The following is a 19,362-nucleotide window of genomic DNA, read 5'->3' as shown; positions in this document are numbered from 1 at the left end:
CACGGGCTTTGCAATATGCTTTTTATCCCTTGTTCTCTCCTCCACCTGCAGATGCTTATAACTGAGGATTAGGACCTATGAAGATAGATGGAATAAAGTGGGCATGTTTAACTGTGAGCAACAGGTGGGATATGGCACTCTTCAGATACTTGAAAGGATGCATCATGGAAGAAAGTCAAGACCTGGACTCTATCATGGATTTAAGCTGGAGGAAGGCAGATCCCAACTGAACATCCTAACACTATGAGCCCTTTGATAGTATGTGATCCATGTGATCCAGAGAAGTGATACGCTCTCCTTAGCTTTGTGCACAGGCTAGTTTACTAATTATGCTCAATAAGCTTATTGGGCAATAGTTTGCTGAGGTATCCCTTTTCCCCTTTTTGTAAAGACTGTTACTCCCAGTCCTCAGGAATTCTTGTGAATCTATTTATAAATGATAAAAGTGAAGCAAGGGCTGGGGCCCACTGTTCCGTATTGTTTCATATTATTTCTATGGTGATAAAATCACAGCCAGGAGCTTTCCTGTCCTTCATTTGGGTGACCAAGTCATGTACTGTATATCTTCACAAGTGACTGGAGGCCAGCTAAGAAGCTCCGTCAGTTCTGGACATATGTATTCAGGAAGAAGTTTCCATGCCGCTGCAGACATTTGTGAAGCTGGGAGAGGGTTTCCACACCGAGAGCTTCGCTTGGAGTCCAAATGCCAGAACCACGTAGAATCTTTGGGCTGAGCTGCTGAGACCAAAGAATCCAGTGGGCCATAGAGGCAGCTTGCTTTTTCTGTAGTACAGTGTCTGTGTTTTAATTAACCCATGTGCCATAGGTTCTGTAGAGGTCAATCTGTATTTTTTGGCAATGTTTAGTAACTTAAGCTTTGCCTCTTTGCATTCACTGTGAAAGAAGGAGTGGGTACGGGCCCATTTTGATTGACAGGTGCTAAGCAGATGCTGGTTGCCTCTGATTTAAGTACTGTAACTGAATTATCTCATTGTAAAGGGCTAGGATATAATTTCTCTCCTGGTTGCTAGTCAGTTGGGAGTGATTTGAAGAGCTGGTTCTGAGGTTAGAATTGCCGCCACTTGTTTCTGCTGTTTAGATGACCATCTTGTTTGAGCAAGACAGGTCTCTTCTTCACCGGTGTATTGGGGTACAGGAACATAATGAGAGCATTTTGGTAGATGCAAAACGGTCAAACTTGGAAAGTGGTCACTGACTGGATGACAAATTATTTTGATTGTAACTAAATATGGCCTTAAGGATTGTGAAATATGGTATAATCTATTAGAGGGTGTTGGTCCCATCCAGTGAGAGAATTCAGCTGGGTGGTCTTCCCCAACTGCTCCATTCAACAGTTGAAGGTCCAGTTGATACAGTAGTTGTAAGAAACAAAGTCCTTTTGTTTGCTTTTGGAGTCCTTCAATTGTCTTGTATAGAGGGGGGAGGGGGTAGTAGCAGCTAGGGGATGTACGGAGATAAAATTTGGAGTCTGTCAATCCATCCTGATGTTGAAGTTGATGTTGAAATGATGTGTGCACTGGGATATTGGAGGATGAGTTTCTTCAGGCATCCTGCTAACATATCCCAAATTATATGGGTCTTTATTTGTAAATGGGGGGAATATAGCTATTGATCATTAGCACAGGAAGGCCCCCGATAGACATTTGCAGGGCTGAAGCATAATTTCCTAGGTTATCTAACATTTCTATGGAGCCTTTTAATGTGGTTTTCATTAGAGTACTCAATACTCACACAGCCTACCTCTTCCTTTGCCGGGTACAGCTTTTAGTGAAAAAGTTTTGCATCTGGGCAGATTGGGGTCATCAGTTAACCAGGTTTCTTGCACATCATTGTTGGAGATGAAGGTGATGAAGTGGGGTTTACAATTTTAGATTTCCAACCAGCAACACTCCAGGAGATCATGGTAAGCTGGTCCTTACTACATAATTGTCAATTTGTATTGCTTCTGGTTTTGGATTTTGTTCCAATGGGGTCCAATAACGGAGGTGATTCCAACAGTGGGAGTATCTCCTGGAGTCATTCATAGGTCTTGTCTGTACTAATTGGTCCTTGGTTGTGTATAATAGGTGATTTTTTTGTAGTTAGGTTGTCTCTTTTCAGCTGGCACACCTGTGTTTGTTATATAAGCATATTCATTGGCATCTTTACCTGGCTCCTGTGCTAATTCATTTGTATTTACAGGGGGGCTCAACTGAAGAGTTATGATTAAGTAAAACATAGGTCTAAAAAGTGTATTTTGAACTAGTGAAAGCAGATTGTGGACTTCTTTTTCAATGTTTCTGTCCTTTGAATCCTCTGGCATTTGAGTAGTTTTGTGAGAGGGCATATTAGGGGAAATCAGATTCTGATTCCAGTTCTGTGATTCCATAATGTTATGATGTTCTCTAGCCAATCCACAGCCCCAACTTGCACGAAAGCACGAGTAGGACAATTTTCTCCCTTTTGCATTGAAGCCAAACAAATGCTGCACACATTCCCAAAAACCAGTTATGTGAGTGTGTTGCAGCAAAACAATCCTTCTATGACATAAGGTTTTTTTTTTTCAATTTATTATAGTAAAAGTTTGCCTGGACTACATTCCATTTCATCGGGGGCAGAAATTATATATACTGCATAATTTTTCTATTGAGTAGGAAACACTGAGTTTCTCCCCATTCAAACTTTCCCCCATTTAGATAATCAGTTGTGAGCTGAAGTGAATTAATTTTTCCTTCTGGAAATTATTTTTCCCACTTTCCCCCCCACATTTTACTCCTTTCCTCCCTAGAATTTACATCAGCACCCAAATGCCATGGCAACTTGATCACATTATATTGGCCTTATCTTGTTCCCAGAGTTTATTTTAAAATATCGTACACCGAATCTTTGACCTCTGGAAAATAACCCATTTTTCCCGCTTAAACCGACCCAGATCCAACGCGTGTAAACCTCAGTCCGCTCTTCCCGTCCTTCCCATTTCAGGGCGGGGTTTTCAAAGTGGCCATCTCGCTATTGGAAGAGCCCTTGGAAAGAGCCCCTGCATCCAAGGCGAAGGAGGGATGTGCATGCCATTGGCTACCCATCAGCCAATCAGCATTCTCAAAGTAGGACCGAAACTTAGAGTTGACCCGCTAAGCAAGGAGAGGCGGGACCACCTAGCGCGAGCTTCGAAGGCGACAGGTTTTGCGGAGACTCGACTTCTTCGCTAGGAAAGCGGGATGCTCGTGCGCGATTAGGAGCGTTGGTCCGCGACGACACGTGTACATGCGCAAGGCGCGGGGGAGGATTGCGAAAGCGGCGCCTGCGTGCTTTTGCCCGCCGGTCCTGCGAAGCCGTCAGGTCCCCGCTTCGCGGAGGGCGCCGCGGCGTTTGGAGGCGCTCCCGGCGTGGCTCTCCGCGCCAGCCGGACCTGTTGCCGCGTCGGCGAGGCGCGCGGGGGCGAGCGCGGTCTCCCAGCGCGGCTTTCGGGGGGTCGCGCGGCCGGGGAAGCGGGAGGACGCTTTCGGGCCCTCCTCGGAGAGAGAAGCTCGGGAGCGCAGCCCCGGCGAGGGGCGGGCGCCGGCGCCGCTCCCACCGCGCGATGCTTCTCGTCGCCCTGCTGGCGCTCCTGGCCGGCGCGCCCTGGCCAGGTAAGAGCGCCCCGCCGGCCGTCTCCTGCGCCAACCGGGACATCTTCCCCGCCTTTGCTTCGGCAGCGCCCGGCCCTCGGAGGAGCCTGGGGGCTTCCCGGCCTCGCCCGCCGGAGCGAGAGGCGGAGGGCGCCGCGGGCGCCTCGGCCGAGCAGCGCCCCCGGAGAGGGCGGCGCGCCCGGCGGTTTAGCCGTCGCTGCCTCCGGAGCGCCCCGGTCCTAGGGGCTTCTTCCCAGCGGGAGAGCCGCTCGCCTCCGCCTCGGCCTGCCCGGTCGCCGCGGAGACGCTTCGGGGAAGGAGAGGGCTTTCCGAACCGCTTCCCCCTTGTTTTTCCGCGCCACGGAGCGGCGTCAAACACCCCGCACGATCTGAAAACGACGGTGGGAGTTTTGAGCAGTGGGAAGGTGGCGGGGGCGGGTTAGCCTTAGCCCTGGAGCTTAGAAGAGAAGTTGATCCGAGCAAGGCTGGCTGAAAGTCAGTAAGCCCCAACAGTTACTATTGTATGTATTGTTAGACGAATACATAATTTCATAAAACTCTTCAGAGATACATGGAATGCCTTTTATAGCCTCCGAAATTAAAAGCGTGAATTTGAAAGTGCTAATAAACAACAGACTTTGCATTCAACCATAAATGCATTGTTCTAATCATTTTGTACTTAAAATCTCATATGTGCTGGTGGAAAAAAAAATAGAACCGTGCATCCAAGCCAAGTTTGCAAAGTGACAGTGATGCCACTGCTGTGGAGAAAATGGATGTTTAAAATAATGGAATTTTTAAAAGCAGAACAAATGCCTAGTGCTTGTAGCTGAAGATGCCCAACTATTAAAAACCAGTCTCCTACACAAGGGATTACAATAGGAGACGTGGAACTTGTGCTGCCTCTGCACCTAATGGTCTGAATACACTTGAGATTTCTCCTACCTTCTGTGTTGGCTTTATCACTCTAGAGTGCAGCAGTAGCCCAGATGGTAGAGTTTGTTATTCCTAAGTGTCCTCTTCCCTTTCTAGAGCTAAGTCACCCCTTGTTTTAATGGGAAACCAAGAGCAATATGGTGGGGGAGGATAGTTGGAAATCAAATGGAGGAAATCTTGATATGAATCAGCAGAGGGGGTGGCATTGACTTCTCTGCCTCCATTACTCTCCATTGGAAAGTAGGCAAGCATAGCTTTTTTGAACAGTAGGATATTGGAAGTAGAGATGGGCGATATGCTCTGAGAAGTTTATTACATGGTTTCTGGATGAAGTTGCGTGGAGTTCAACTCTTGCTTTGGACTCAAGTTTGGGGGCAGGATAGGTTCTGCTGATCTGGATCCTTTTCCATTTGAGGCTCTTGCGGATGGTATGTGGAGAGATCTACCACCTGTATTTGGGCTTTGCCCACGTTGGTTGGTTAAATTGGTCTGCACATTCCTTTCTGCTTCAGAACAAATTATTCAAGAAAGTTCTCTTGACCTAAAAATTACAGGAAATGTCCCATTTTCATCCAAAGCAATTAAGAAGGCCTTATAATTCAAGGCGCATCTAGAGTATATTGATGATCCATTACAGTCAGGCTTTTGGCCAGAATGCAAAACTGGAATTAGTTAATGGTTGACCGACGCTGGGATCTAGATGGGGAATTGCAACTTTGCTAATTGTCTTGGAGCTGTTGGGAAGCTTTCAGTACCTTCAATCACATCACCTTTTTAGCCACGAGGGTGGAATGTGGGGCACAGCAGTTCTCTCCTTTTCTGTTCAGTCACGTCGTTAAGGTGGCTCTGGGACCTGCTGTTCCCTACTTAGGCCTTTGGCTTCCATTTTATCTTCTGTGCATGTTACTGCTTGTTAGAGGAGTTTACATGGGGCTGTTTGCACAATTACATCTAGTGTGCCAGCTGTGACCATTCTTAAGCTGGTTGGGCCTGGCAATAGTTATCTATACCTTGGTTATATCCAAACGTAATCTTGCTATGCTCTCATCTTGTGGCTATCCTCGAGAAGTGCTTAAAACTTAAATGAGTGCAAAATGCTAAGCTACTAACCAGTGGACAATACTGGCAGCTTGTCATTATATTATAGGTGGAAAAACCTATAGTTGTGGCCAGTGTTTGTATTTACCTTCAGCAGCTTATGGCCTGAGTCTATGAGGGAGCTGCCTGCCTCCAGACGCTAAACTTAGCAGGAGCAATCTCTTAAAAAGGTCTTCTCCTGCCCTGGGTTATTCCAAGCTGTGGTCTGTATGCCCCCAAGCCCCACTCTTTCTGGAAGAAGGGGGAGTTTTCTTCCAGGCCGCCAGACTGAATTGAACTGGCTTAACAGTTTTTAAAGAATGTTACCTGTTTTTGTTTTCATTGTCAGCTGCCTTGCTTCCCTTATGGGGAGAAACATGGGGTATAAATGTAAATAAGATTGCAGATATTTTTACCACCTCAAATACTCATAGTTAGTTAGTTAGTTAGTTAGAACTTACTGTTAAATTCTGTCAATTGAAAATATTTTTCTTCTAGACAGTCTGCTACTACACTGTTTTATTTCTGTGTTAATATATTCTAATTCTTTTTTTTTAATGTTTCAGTTAGCACAACATGGATTTTTAAAAAAAAAATCGAGTCATTTCTTCTTGACCCACTTCTTAGTGGAAATTCTTAGTTTGGCTTGTGATTGTTTTTATGGAAATCTCTAAAATCACATTCATGAGGTTATAATTTCATAGTTTCCACACTTTAAATGTTTGAATTTATTCCAAATGACTTGCTTATTAGGACTATATCCCGTGTATTGAAAATACTGAAGTATCAAGCAACTGACCTGATTTTTTTTCTTTTGTATAACTAAAGTTCACAATAGATGCCGCATCTTGAGGATAGCAAAAAATTCTATAAAGCAATAAAAAATGCAAAAGGAATTAATATGAATAATCAAAGCAACAAAATGCCAACAATGAATTAGAATAGATGACATTAAATGAATGAATAAAGAAGGGTTTTAGGGATGTGTAGTTCTACAGATCTGAAGAACTAGATGGTCCCCAGATCCATATCAATATTGTCTTCAAGGAATGTACATAAATAAAATGTGATAACGGCTTAAAAAAAAGATTTCTATTTAAGTGTTTAAATTGTTTAATTTTTTAAAAAATGAGTAATACCAAATCAAGAGAGCTATAGAATAGTCTGTACATTTTGTAAATAACTTTTATTTGGATCATTGTAAAATCCAGATTGGGATCTACAGGAATTATTCCAAAATTTTGAGCCATTCTGTGGGAATAATATACAAGCATTTTAAATCAACACGTTTCCATTTAAAATTCTCTAAAAACTCTTTTATCTGAATGTTTTTCCTGTTAGATTTATTCCTTTTTGGACTTAGTTAAGCATAAACTGATGGGAATTCTCTTTATTCCTTAAAATCTTTCATCTTATCCTCATTCATTAGGAGAAAATACTACCTTTCACCATCTCACTAGGTCTCCTTCCTTTGAATTATCTAAACCTTGCATTGGTTTTATATGAATGTAGGTGGAAAACGTAAATTATATAACCAAAGGCATGTTAAGAAGTCACAGGTGAAAATACAGCAAAAAGTTGCTGTCATACATTTTGAATACAAATGTTTAAAAATGAGTCTAGTATACAGTACTGTGCAAACATTTTAGGCAGGTGTGAAAAAATGCTGTAAAGTAAGAATGCTTTCAAAAATATATATTGTAATTGTTTGTTGATCAATTTACAAAATGCAAAGTGAGCGAACAGAAGAAAAATCTAAAATCAATATTTGGTGTGACTACCCTTTGGCTTCAAACCAGCATCAATTCTTACACTTGCACACTTTGTACACTTGCACAAAGTCAGGGATCTTGTAGGATTAGAGTCAGGTGTATGATTAACCAATTATACCAAGCAGGTGCTAATGATCATCAATTTCATATGTAGGTTGAAACACAGTCATTAACTGAAACAGAAACAGCTGTGTAGGAGGCTTAAAACTGGGTGGGGAACAGCCAAAAGCTGCTACTAAGGTGAGGTTGTGGAAGATAGTTTCATGTCACAGGTCATACACCATGGCAAGACTGAGCACAGCAACAAGACACAAGGGAGTTATACTGCATCAGGCAAACATTTCAAAGCAGACTGGGGTTTCAAGATGTGCTGTTCAAGCTCTTTTGAAGAAGCACAAAGAAACGGGCAATGTTGAGGACCATAGATGCAGTGGTCGGCCAAGGAAACTTAATGCAGCAGATGAAAGACACATCATACTTACTTCCCTTTGACATTGGAAGATGTCCAGCAGTGCCATCACCACAGAACTGGGGGAAACCAGTGGGACCCAGGTATACCCATCTACTGTCCGGAGATGTCTGGCCAGAAGTGGTCTTCATGGAAGAATCGCAGCCAAAAAGCCATACGTCCGATGTGGAAACAAGGCTAAACGACTCAACTATGCACAAAAATATAGGAACTGGGGTGCAGAAAAATGGCAGCAGGTGCTCTGGACTGATGAGTCAACATGTGAAATATTTGGCTATAGCAGAAGGCAGTTTGTTTGCCGAAGGGCTGGAGAGCGGTACAATAATGAGTGTCTGCAGGCAACAGTGAAGCATGGTGGAGGTTCCTTGCAGGTTTGGGGCTGCATTTCTGCAAATGGAGTTGGAGATTTGGTCAGCATCAATGGTGTCCTCAATGCTGAGAAATACAGGCAGATACTTATCCATCATGCCATACCATCAGGGAAGCGTGTGATTGGCCCCAAATTTATTCTGCAGCAGGACATTGACCCCAAACATACAGCCAATGTCATTAAGAACTATCTTCAGTGTAAAGAAGAACAAGGAGTCCTGGAAGTGATGGCTTGGCCCCCACGGAGCTCTGATCTCAACATCATCGAGTCTCTCTGGGATTCCATGAAGAGACAGAAGGATTTGAGGCAGCCTACATCCACAGGAGATCTGTGGTTAGTTCTCCAAGATGTTTGGAACAACCTACCTGCTGAGTTCCTTCAAAAACTCTGTGCAAGTGTACCTAGAACTGATGCTGTTTTGAAGGCAAAGGGTGGTCACACCAAATATTAATTTGATTTGGATTTCTCTTCTGTTTGCTCACTTTGCATTTTGTAAATTGATCAATGTAAACAATTACAATATATATTTTTGAAAGCATTCTTACTTTACAGGATTTTTCACACCTGCCTAAAACTTTTGCACAGTACTGTATATTCTCATTACCTTTTAATATCTTTTGTGAGATTCAGGGAACTATAATAAGGTAAAGTTAGCTAGGCATAAATAAAATGAAAGAATTTTTTAAAAGTTCAAGAAGATTCAGAATGCCAAAGTATGAATGCAAAGATTCTGGGGATAAATATGTGTCTAATAAGAATAATAAAAATGAACTTGAGTCAGTTTTTCTCTGGTGTCCATAACATAAAAGAATTTTACCTTTTGTTTTTGTTTTTACAAAGAGCTATAATTTCTTCAGACATCAGTTAAGATATATCATAAAAAGAATGATAGAATGAAAGAGATGCTAGAGATCATTTTAGCACAACTCCCTGCTCAGTGTAGGGGTCTGCTATCGCTTATCAATTTGTTCTTCTCCTGGTTCAAAAATATAAATAAAAACGTCAGAACATAAGGGGAAAAAAAGTCTCCTGGGCCATCACCCACATTGAAGTTGGAATGTACCTAACTATCAGGTTTGACTGATTACACTAACTGTAATACACTATACACTAAGCTATAGCTACAAAGAGCTTTAAAAGTTTCTACTTTATATTACAATAAATTCCCTCACTGATAAAACTGAGCCAATTTAGCCTCTTCACAACAATTTAAGTGCTAAATGTCTTCCAGGTTGACCTGGGGAGAGTTAATTTAAAAATCAAAACTTTATTTTCACTGAATGGTTAATGTGGCAGATTGCATGCTAGGACAATGAAGTATCACAGGAGCAAAAGTAAAATTTCTCCCGGGGTTTCCTGAACCTGTTTCTCTCCATAAATGTAACAACTACAGTATGCATTTATTGCACAAAAGAGACCATCTTCCTTCTCAATGTTGCACAACTCTCCTGAGATGCATTTGTTTGTCTTTCCCTTTGCAGATATCTGTGAAGCTCTGAATGTGACTGTCTCTCCAGGACCCAGAATACAGCATGTGGTTGGAGATAATGTTACCTTATTTTGCCATGTTTCTCAAAAAAGACGAAGAGAAAACCTTCTGGCTGTCCGATGGGTTTTTGCTCTCCCATCTGCCCAGGAATATCTGATGATCAAAATGACTAAATATGGGATAGTCCAGTACTATGGAAATTACACAAGTCGCTTCTATAAACAAAGGCTTCGTCTTCTTGAGGAGAAACATAGGACGATGTACACATTTTTGATCCTTAATATCCAGCAAGCTGAACAAGGACGCTATATTTGTAAAGTTCAAGAGATTGGCAAGCAAAGGAACAAGTGGACATCATGGTCTAATGGTAGTGCATCCACTGAAGTCCAAGGTGAGAAAATAACAGGCTTTTCACAATCTGCATATGGTTGTTTTCTGTCTGTTCATCCTGCTGCAAATCATCAAGAGCAGAAAATCCAGAAGGCCTAGGATTTGATCAAATTGGTTGAAGACAACTACTAACCGTTATTTTTTTTAAAAGCCTTGTCTTTTGTAGGATCCCATTGCAGTAATGGTGGGTTGATTTGGGTCTTAAATATATTGAGGTGCTTTGAATGAATAAATCTCTTTGTCAAGATAAATAACCCTTTCCAATCATATATTTCAACAATAACTACCTTGATTTATCACAAGTGCATCCATGCCAAGATCCTCATCTTAATTTATATTTACATAAGAGCAACTTCCACTAAGTTCAGCTAACCTACCCCCATGGCCTTGTGTAAGAGGGCTGAGTGGGGGTGTCCATTTTGATCCCAGTGAAAGCCCTTTGGGCAAGCAGGATGTTACAAAACAATGGCTGGGTTTAGGGAGGAAGTAAATATTTGAGGCACAACACTCTTCTTTGGGCAGGAGCTCCTTTAATTTTAATATTGGTTGGAGTTCTGGACAGTCCTCTTCTCAGGAGAGGGCTGGGCAATGTGATATTGGCATGAGTGCTTAGCAACACAGTCTGAGATGTAGAACTGCAAATGGGATTAGTACAGAACAAAAAACAGAGCAAGATGAGTGGTGTTGCAACTAGGAACTCATAAAATGGAACCTATATTTTGTTTTACACTAGGGATGAAACTTCTTCATTAGCAGTATTCTAACAGGAAAAAATAACCCAGAACATATCAAGTGTTTCATACTATATGTGGAACAAAGCAAAATGTTTGGAGTGTTCTGGCTATCATGGGAACTCAGAACAAGCCCTTATTTCCTAGTTTTTCACCCCAGGGCCACAAAGGAGATCTGGTAGTAATCTGATTGCTATGCATCTACAATTTTTTTTTGAAAGGAGATGGTTTTGAAAAGTATCAGTAAAAAATACTTTAAAAAAACACACAAAAATCCTGGCAAAGAGTATGTTGCTTTTTGAAACCCTATTTCTGGTTTGCCACGGTGGCCACAAAGAAAAAAAAGTGCTTACTGTTGCATGGAAGGAAGGAAGGAAGGAAGGAAGGAAGGAAGGAAGGAAGGAAGGAAGGAAGGAAGGAAGGAAGGAAGGAAGGAAGGAAGGATTGTTGAGAGGAAGCACTCAGCAGACCAACAAAGCCACGGAACGCTCTCTGCATTTACAACTTAGGCCTGAAAATCTCAGCAGCATTAACAACACTAGCAATGCAAACTCAATGTTGGCAGGTTCCTCATGGCTACTTGCCTGTAAAAATAGGCAGAACACCCAACTAGCACAGCCTCGTGAACTCTAACTTTCCCATAGCAAAGCATTTTAAAGAATAGCAGTAAATATAGCTCCCGGCAGAAATGCAGATCTAAGCAGTCTTCTTCAGTCTGAGCTAGGTCAGCCAGCCCAAATCATCCCTGTAAGGATGAGGCAACTTATTACGTGGGGTAGGGTGGCGTGTATTGACTCAGAGTCAGGTTGCCCTGTCTGAGTCTGATCCAATGAAGTCCAGCGACATCAGTAACAAGTGTGGGTTGTGGGAGTGGGGCATGAATGGATGTGTGTGGAGAATTGTGCCTGAATCCACTGTAACTCAAGTGATCCACTTGGTGGTCTACAAGTTGGGGGAAGGGGCTATGCCTTAGTCTCCTCCAGCAGCAGATCAGGAAAACCCAGCTGTGGAAGATTTGTCTGGCAGAGGACAAGTTGTTCTATCATCAGAATCCAAACTGACAACACTCTGTAATTTGGGCTGCTTTAGTGAGGAAGAGATATACTGCTAGACCACAGTCTAACCACTGGCTACATCACATGGGAGCAGGTCTGCCGCCTTGCCTTTCTCAGGCTTCTTCTGAGAGTGCAGAATATGCCATTCCACAGTACTGCCTGGGCCAATAGATAGTACATCTCCTTAGCAAGATAACAGGTTGACCACCCACCCAGGGAGGGAGCAACGCAATTCTGCTTGCTGAGCAGAATTGGAACTAGGACTCCGGCTGCAGCTGCTGGATGATCCAGCCTAGCTTCCTCTTCTCCACCTTGGCTCTGGGACCAGTTAAAGAAAAATGTGTGAATGGTCTTTCCAATCTTTTAAAAAAGAAAATGCAATCTCATAGGGCTGTGAATCTCATTTAAGCAAGAACATAGGAAGAGAGAGCTTAACAAACATCTCACACCTGGCTTTCTTATTCTGCAGAAGGAAAAACAGTTTAAGGGAAAAGATTTTAAACGTCCCTTAGCCACTGTTGAGATTTGCACATGACCTTTTATCTGCTAAGAATTTGGACCCGGAAATGGGGCCAAATGGTATTTTCTGTCAAGTTTTGGATTTCCACTGAGTTGGACATTCTTTTGGGATGCTTTTTTTTTTTTTTTTTTTTTTACTTCCCAGACTGGTCTGGTCTACAGCCCTGAGTTTCACCAAGGACTTCTAACTCGGTACTAGCCAAATCCAGTCCTGCCTAGCTTCTAAGCCTGAGCTTAGCAGCTTAGCCTGATCTTTAGCAGCGTGATGATCAAATGTAAAAGAAAGCAGTTCTCTTGGTCTCTGTTACAGGAAAGTAAACAGCAAATTATTTGTTTGCCTCATTTTGATGTTGCAACTCTCTAGATGATTTGGAAAACAGAGGTTAAACATTATAAAGCCCAAGTATGCAATAATAACATTGGAATAGCCGTGTAATGAATCAAAATAACACCAACAGCTTCCACATGAAGAAAAATTACTGTGCTAGGAGTTTTGTTGCTTAGAAAAAAGGGACAAGGTGCAGGATAGACTCAATGTGTACATTTATTCTGATATTGTCATTATTTATCCTGATATTGTCATTATTATTTCATAATACTAGAACTTGGAATCCTCTAAAAGAAACTCTCCCTGAAGCCTAAGATTTGTAAATGAAGAATGTATGCAGGATTTATAGCTATTTATGTACTGAGGGGAGGGGGAAATAAAAACCCATGGTGGCAAGATCCGTAATTCGAGGACAACTTAGCTTTTTCCCCTCACTCTTTGCCAGTGTCTAACTTTCACAGCTGTTCATTACCACTAGGAAGACCACTGTATTGAATATTCAGTATTGAATATTGGAAAGTCTTTACCCGTCATGATCTTATCTAAGCGTGTCATTGTCTTTCTTCCTAGGTTCAATATCCTTTTTGCTTCTCCACCAAACTGTCCATTTTTATCTGTTCTTGAGCCCAAGATAACAAAATTATTTACCTCATTCACTTCTTCACTGCTTACTGTAAGTTCACTAGACATGATCGACTTTACCTTTGTCCTCTTAATATCTGATATTAGCCCAAACTTTCATTTTCATTTTTTACTTTCATAATGAGCATTTCTAAGAGTTCCTTACTTTCAGTTAATGGGAATTGTGTCACCTAAATATCTCAGATTGTTACAACTTCAAACTTTTATTACCAGGGTCTTCACTTGCATTCTTACTATTCTTATAATATGTTCTCTATACCTGTTAAACAGTTAATGAGGAAATTATGCATCTTTGTCTCTTTCTCTTCTCTATTTTGAACCACTTCCTTTTATTCTCCAAATACAGTTCTTTCAGTAGGTTCTTGTTTATTATAACGATTCATCAGAAGGATATTCAAATATTCTGGCATAACCTTTAGCCTTAATACATTCCACAGTTTGGCATGATTTGCACAAAGGCTTTGCCATGGTGAATAAAGTAAACATAAATCTTCTCACATTATCTTGCTCTTGTCATTGTCATATGATGTTACCCTATGACCTAATATTCTGCCTCTTCTGAAATCTGCCTGTTCGTTCAACCTTTTTTTCTCATTGTATGGTTCTTTTCCTATTCATTCATTCATTCATTCATTCATTCATTCATTCATTCATTCATTCCATTCATTCATTTATATTATATATATATATATATATATATATATATTAATCTGCGCTCAGTCATTACTGACTCTGCAGTGACTGCTTGGACGAGTCCTTGCAGTTTTCAAGGCAAATGTTTCGGAAGTGGTTTGCCAGAGCATCCTTCCTAGAGCAGATCCCAGCTGGCGCGCGCAGGAGGTGGGGTTTCCGTTGCTTCGCACCCTTTTCGGGCGAGCACGGTTTTCGCGTTTTTACCGGCAACTGCTCCCAACTCCTTTCCAAGGCGCTGCCAGCATTTTTCCTCCCACCGGAGTGAGAGTCCCCATTTATCTACTCACGTGAGTTTTCGACCTGTTGGGTTGACAGGAACTGGGGAGGAAACAGGAGCTCACCCTGTTTAACGCCAAGGCTGGACTGGAACCGCTGAAGCGTCAGCTATTTCTGGCCGGCAACTTTCAGCGTCATTAAGCCGCTGTGCCACCACGTCCCCCCTCTTTATATAATCATAGCAAAAATTGGTTGTGTAACCTGTGCAATCATAAAGTAATTTGAGCATTCTCTTCAGAGGCATCCACAGGGGATCAAAACAGGCAAGATGATAGTTGCAGAATCACAGTTGAAGGCCCATCCCTTTTGTACATGTGATCTCCACACATTTACAAAGGGGTGGTTTGATATGGTCAACTGATTAACAATAAAGTTACACTATACAAAAACATAGGGCTTCAGTCGTGATGCCATGACCTTGCCAGTGGGCACTGCTAAGTCTCTTGTATCTCCCATTTTCATTATAGTTATATGGATTGTCTTTTCTAGTTGCCAGGCCACAGTCTTGTTCTATCTTGGTTGACCTAGAACAGTTAGCATTTTGATTGCTTTTTATCCTGGAGATTTAAACAGAAAGGAGAACAAACAGATTGTTGTGCAAAGTGAATGACACCCATACGTATAAACCAGCAGTCCCCAACCTTTTTGGCACCAGGGACCAGTTTCATGGAAGACAATTTTTCCATGGACCGGGGGGGGGGGGATGATTTCGGGATGATTCAAGCGCATTACGTTTATTGTGCACTTTTATTTCTATTATTATTACATTGCAATATATAATGAAATAATTATACAACTCACCATAATGCAGAATCACTGGGAGCCCTGATGATCATCAGGCATTAGATTTTCACAAGGAGCACACAACCTAGATCCCTTGCATGCACAGTTCACAGTAGGGTTTGTGTTTCTATGAGAATCTAATGCCACCACTGATCTGACAGGAGGCAGAGCTCAGGTGGTAACGCGAGCAATGGGGAGTGGCTGTAAATACAGATGAAGCTTCATTTGCTTGCCCACTGCTCACCTCTTGCTGTGCGGCCCGGTTCCTAACAGGCCATGGACCGGTACCGGTCCACGGCCCAGGGGTTGGGGACCCCTGGTATAAACAATACTTTAACAAACGGAGGAAAAAAGATATTGGATTGCAATTGTAGACTCATTTTTTTTTAAAAGATACATTATATTCAAGCATGTGCTCATATTCATTGTGAGCCAGAAAAATAAATTCAAATTGGATATATGCATACCGCACCTCACGCCTGGCAAAAAATAAAATAGAATACAGAGAGGATTTGTGTATTTCCACAAATACAGAGGAAAAATGGGTGCATACATATCTGAACTTCCCTAACAGCTGTATTTCAATAAAAATTCTGTGTCTTTTCAATTATGCCCAGATGTATGTCAAAATTAGAATTTTTAAAGCATCTGTTAGGAATCTGGTAGTGAATACATGAACTGCTGTGGTGAATAAGTAGTACGGATGAGCTGACCTTTGGGGTTGAATGCTTAAGATCTGCAATTAAGGACAGCCAAGTGATGCCAGAACAAGCAAGCTCAGCCTCAGGTGGAAATTGCACTTTATTCCTCTAGACATGACTTAAGAGAACTTAAAATGCAAAACTATGCAGTGTTTGTTTTTTTCAGAGATGACTAATGTTTTTCCCTATTAATTTCAGGACTGTGGAAGCAGTTATAAGAGGAATGGGGAGGAGTAAAATTACATGCTTCACCACTGAAATAATATATGTGGTCACATTCCTCTCCCTTCTCTAAGTCCATTTCAGCCACCATCTAACTTTATCTAGCTGTATTATTGCTAGTGGATTCTCAGCTTAAGCTGTTCAGTATATAGTCATATTTTTTAATACTTTATGACTGGATGTGGAAGAGCTGTATTCTCTGTGCCGTCTCATGTCACAGGTTTTAATGACACATAAGGGTGCTATCTTATTTTTTTCTGGTTCTGATGGACAGCCCACAGCTCACCCTGGGTGTCCTTTCCTGGTGCCAATTATTTTCCCACGCTGCTGCTCCCACTCACCTGGCTACTTGCCATTCAACAATTTGACTGATTGCTGGGGAATAACATTCCTCCACTCTCCTAGCAGTTGGGCTCAGGACCCATGCCATGAGCAGTAGGAAAAAGCAACCCCGAATGGGCTGTGTTGTTTTGGTTTTTTTAAAAGGAAGAGACTTATTTATCAGGGGATGAAATTTGTACTTACTATGCTGACTGGATTTCTCTAGTTCTTTGCAATCAGTTTCAAGTAATGTTCATGAAAACACCCCCCTCAATATCAAGTACTATTCCACATTCCCCTTCCCCCTTTTTATTATTATTTTTTATAACAACCATCAGCCTTTGTGATGCTATGTGGATTCTCTTTAATATCTATAGAAACATTTCAGGTTCTACTGTTTTTTATTGTAAAAGATACTTAAAAATGAAAACAATAAGTAGAGGGGACTGGGAAGGAAAAAAAGAATACAACTTTACATAATATAAAAATTGCATGAGAATTTACAAAATATTGGAAAAAGTAGAAAAAACATTCCAGTATTATTTGTACAAGTGCCATTAAATTGGGACCAATGGTTATTTATACAAGTCAAATCAGAAAGTGACAAAACCAGCCAAATTGAATTATCTGTCAAAATAATAGGAATTAGCAAGAAGTTCTAACTAATCTGAAGAACTCCGTCCTTACTTCTATAACTAGCCAAAGAGAATCTAATGTTTTAAAACCTTATGTTGCAAGAGACACAGACTTAGGATGTGGCAGAAGTCTATGTGCAGAATTATAATCTATGAAGGCTTTCCAAATTAAGTTAAAGTTGGTATTAGACTTAATCTTTAGATGCAGAACTATTTTGACACTGATGCATGGTCCCAGAGCTAACGAAGGAATTGAATGAAATTTCCAGTCAGAGGCATAGAGTATCCAAGCAGTGGTTATCGTGTACTTAATGTACTTGGTAGGAATATAAGACTTGGTGATACTTAACAGGAAAAAAATTGGCAAGAAACTTAGTATTTAAAATTTGTTTAATTCTGTGATGAGTCATCTTCCAGAATTGCTGAGCTTTGTGATGTAACCACCAGATTCCAAAGAATGATCCAATCTGATTATTACATTTCCAGCATTTTTTTAAAATTCTAGTTTTATTAAACATTTTTGAGGAAAAAGGTACAAACAAGAAAACAGAAGTAAGAAAAGTAAAACATAATTTGTTGCATGAGAACTTTAAGTATTTCATTAGTTTATGATGTATTATCTGAATGTATTATTTTTTTTTAAATTGTAGGTCTTTGTTAAAACCAAAGGAATGTATAAATATCAGTAGCAATAACCAGCACAGCATAAATCCTAAAATAAGATAAATAATTAATTTCTGTCTGAACAGTGGAAAATATATATTACAGATCATTGATAGTTAAAATATTAAGACTTTAGAGAAACTCAAAGTTTGGATACAGTACTAGCCCCTATATAGAATTATAATACAAAAATGAATTCCAAGTTGAATTAAATTTTGTGTCAGGTTTACTTTTAAAATACAAAGCTATTTGGGGCATCAATTGGAATTTCCAGCAGTTTTTTAATATTATTATCCATTTTGGCAATCAGCAGTTGAGTAATATATCAAGAAATATCTTATACCAGTTTTATTTGAGTATAATGTTCACAGTAAATTTAATATTTATCTTCCATTGTTTCATATCAGTTGTCCTGTTCATATTCTGCATCCATTTACACATGCAGTCTTTGACTTGTTCACTTTCTGAATCATTTCAGTAACAGATATAAGCCTTAACAGATGTTCTAAGTTTTATGTTATAAGTATTTCAAATTTGGTCAAAACTTTTGTTTTGTACTCTCTTTTGAACTGCTACTATATATTTGAAGATATTAAAACCAGTGAGGTATTTCTGATCATTCCAAGGAGAGACTCAGAAAATTTCATATTTGTTTTATTAAAGATTAAATCTTACCATCTTCCATGAAATATTATCCCCACTGATCATTTTTTTTAGCATGTTTGCCTTTATAAAGATAATTATTTATTGTAAAAGCAAGAGGAGATACACACTTTTAATAGACTACATATTTATAATTGAATAGTCTCTTATGCACTGAAAATTTCTTTTTGTATCAAACAAGATATATTTATGCAGGCCTTCTGAGACACCTGGTCTGTCCATAGAAGTAATCCAGTCATATGGTGATATAATTCAATCTGTAACCTGGGTCAACAACTAGCTTAAAATCTGTCACGGCCAGTCCACTTTAACTTTTGTCTCTTGTAAAACTTCTGTCTCTTGTAAAAAACTCTGAGTTTTATCCTCAGTCATTTATTTGACCAAATGAAGTTAGTGATTTATTTTTGCTACTCATTCAATGTCTTTTCTTCCATTCCTATGGAGGTCATTTGGAATAAAAAACCAATCTTTGATAAAATATTCATTTTTAGTGCTGACATTCTTCCTAAACAAGATAGGGTTATCAACCATTATATTTTTTCAGATCTTTAGAATTATTTTTTAATAAATCTTGATTGTTCCCAAGTACTTGATCAGTTTAACAGTGATACTAAACCCTTTTGTTTGCTTTAGAAACTCTTCTTCCTCTTCCTCTTCAGATAGGTTTCATCTGTGTGTTTTATTAACCCACTATCCTGCTATATATGTTCCTTTGTTGATTCTAAGGAATCCTTTAGATGAGTACAACATCAACAGTGTACAATTCTGATTTATGCTCTTTTGATTTCCCAGTTTAATTCCTGAAATTTTACTCTCTTACCTTGTCTTCCTTGCCAATAAAATATTCTAATGCCAGTAAAAACAGAGGAGGAAAGAGGGGAACAACACTTTTCTTGTCCATTATATAATCATCCATTTACAGTTTATCTTGGCTTCTTGTTAATTATAAATATTCTGTATCCATGTGTGAAAATTTGAATCATCATCATCATCATCATCATCATCATCATCATCATCAT

The 19,362-nt window shown here is 40.2% G+C and overlaps 1 protein-coding gene across 11 annotated transcripts in view; it reads left to right on the top strand.

Annotated features, from left to right (window-relative positions):
• The window catches only part of VSTM4 (V-set and transmembrane domain containing 4), an 89,177-nt gene that overhangs the window by 14,404 nt on the left and 55,411 nt on the right, over window positions 1-19,362 (top strand). For 10 of the 11 annotated variants that reach the window (XR_015795893.1, XR_015795894.1, XR_015795892.1 and 7 more), the window contains exons 2-3: window positions 52-3,629; window positions 9,714-10,112. Coding sequence is in view for 6 of the 11 variants with exons in the window: in XM_088139398.1 (XP_087995524.1) it covers window positions 3,581-3,629; window positions 9,714-10,112 (448 nt within the window). In the remaining 5 variants the exon portion in view is untranslated. The remainder of the gene's footprint in view (window positions 1-51; window positions 3,630-9,713; window positions 10,113-19,362) is intronic. The other variant, XM_088139400.1, reaches the window with a different exon arrangement.

This window comes from Python bivittatus, unplaced genomic scaffold (genome assembly GCF_059951505.1).
Source record: "Python bivittatus isolate LINGU-HERP-01145 unplaced genomic scaffold, Pbiv_v1 ctg000210_np1212, whole genome shotgun sequence".
NCBI lineage: Eukaryota > Metazoa > Chordata > Lepidosauria > Squamata > Pythonidae > Python > Python bivittatus.
This window is presented reverse-complemented; position numbering and strand designations above follow the sequence as displayed.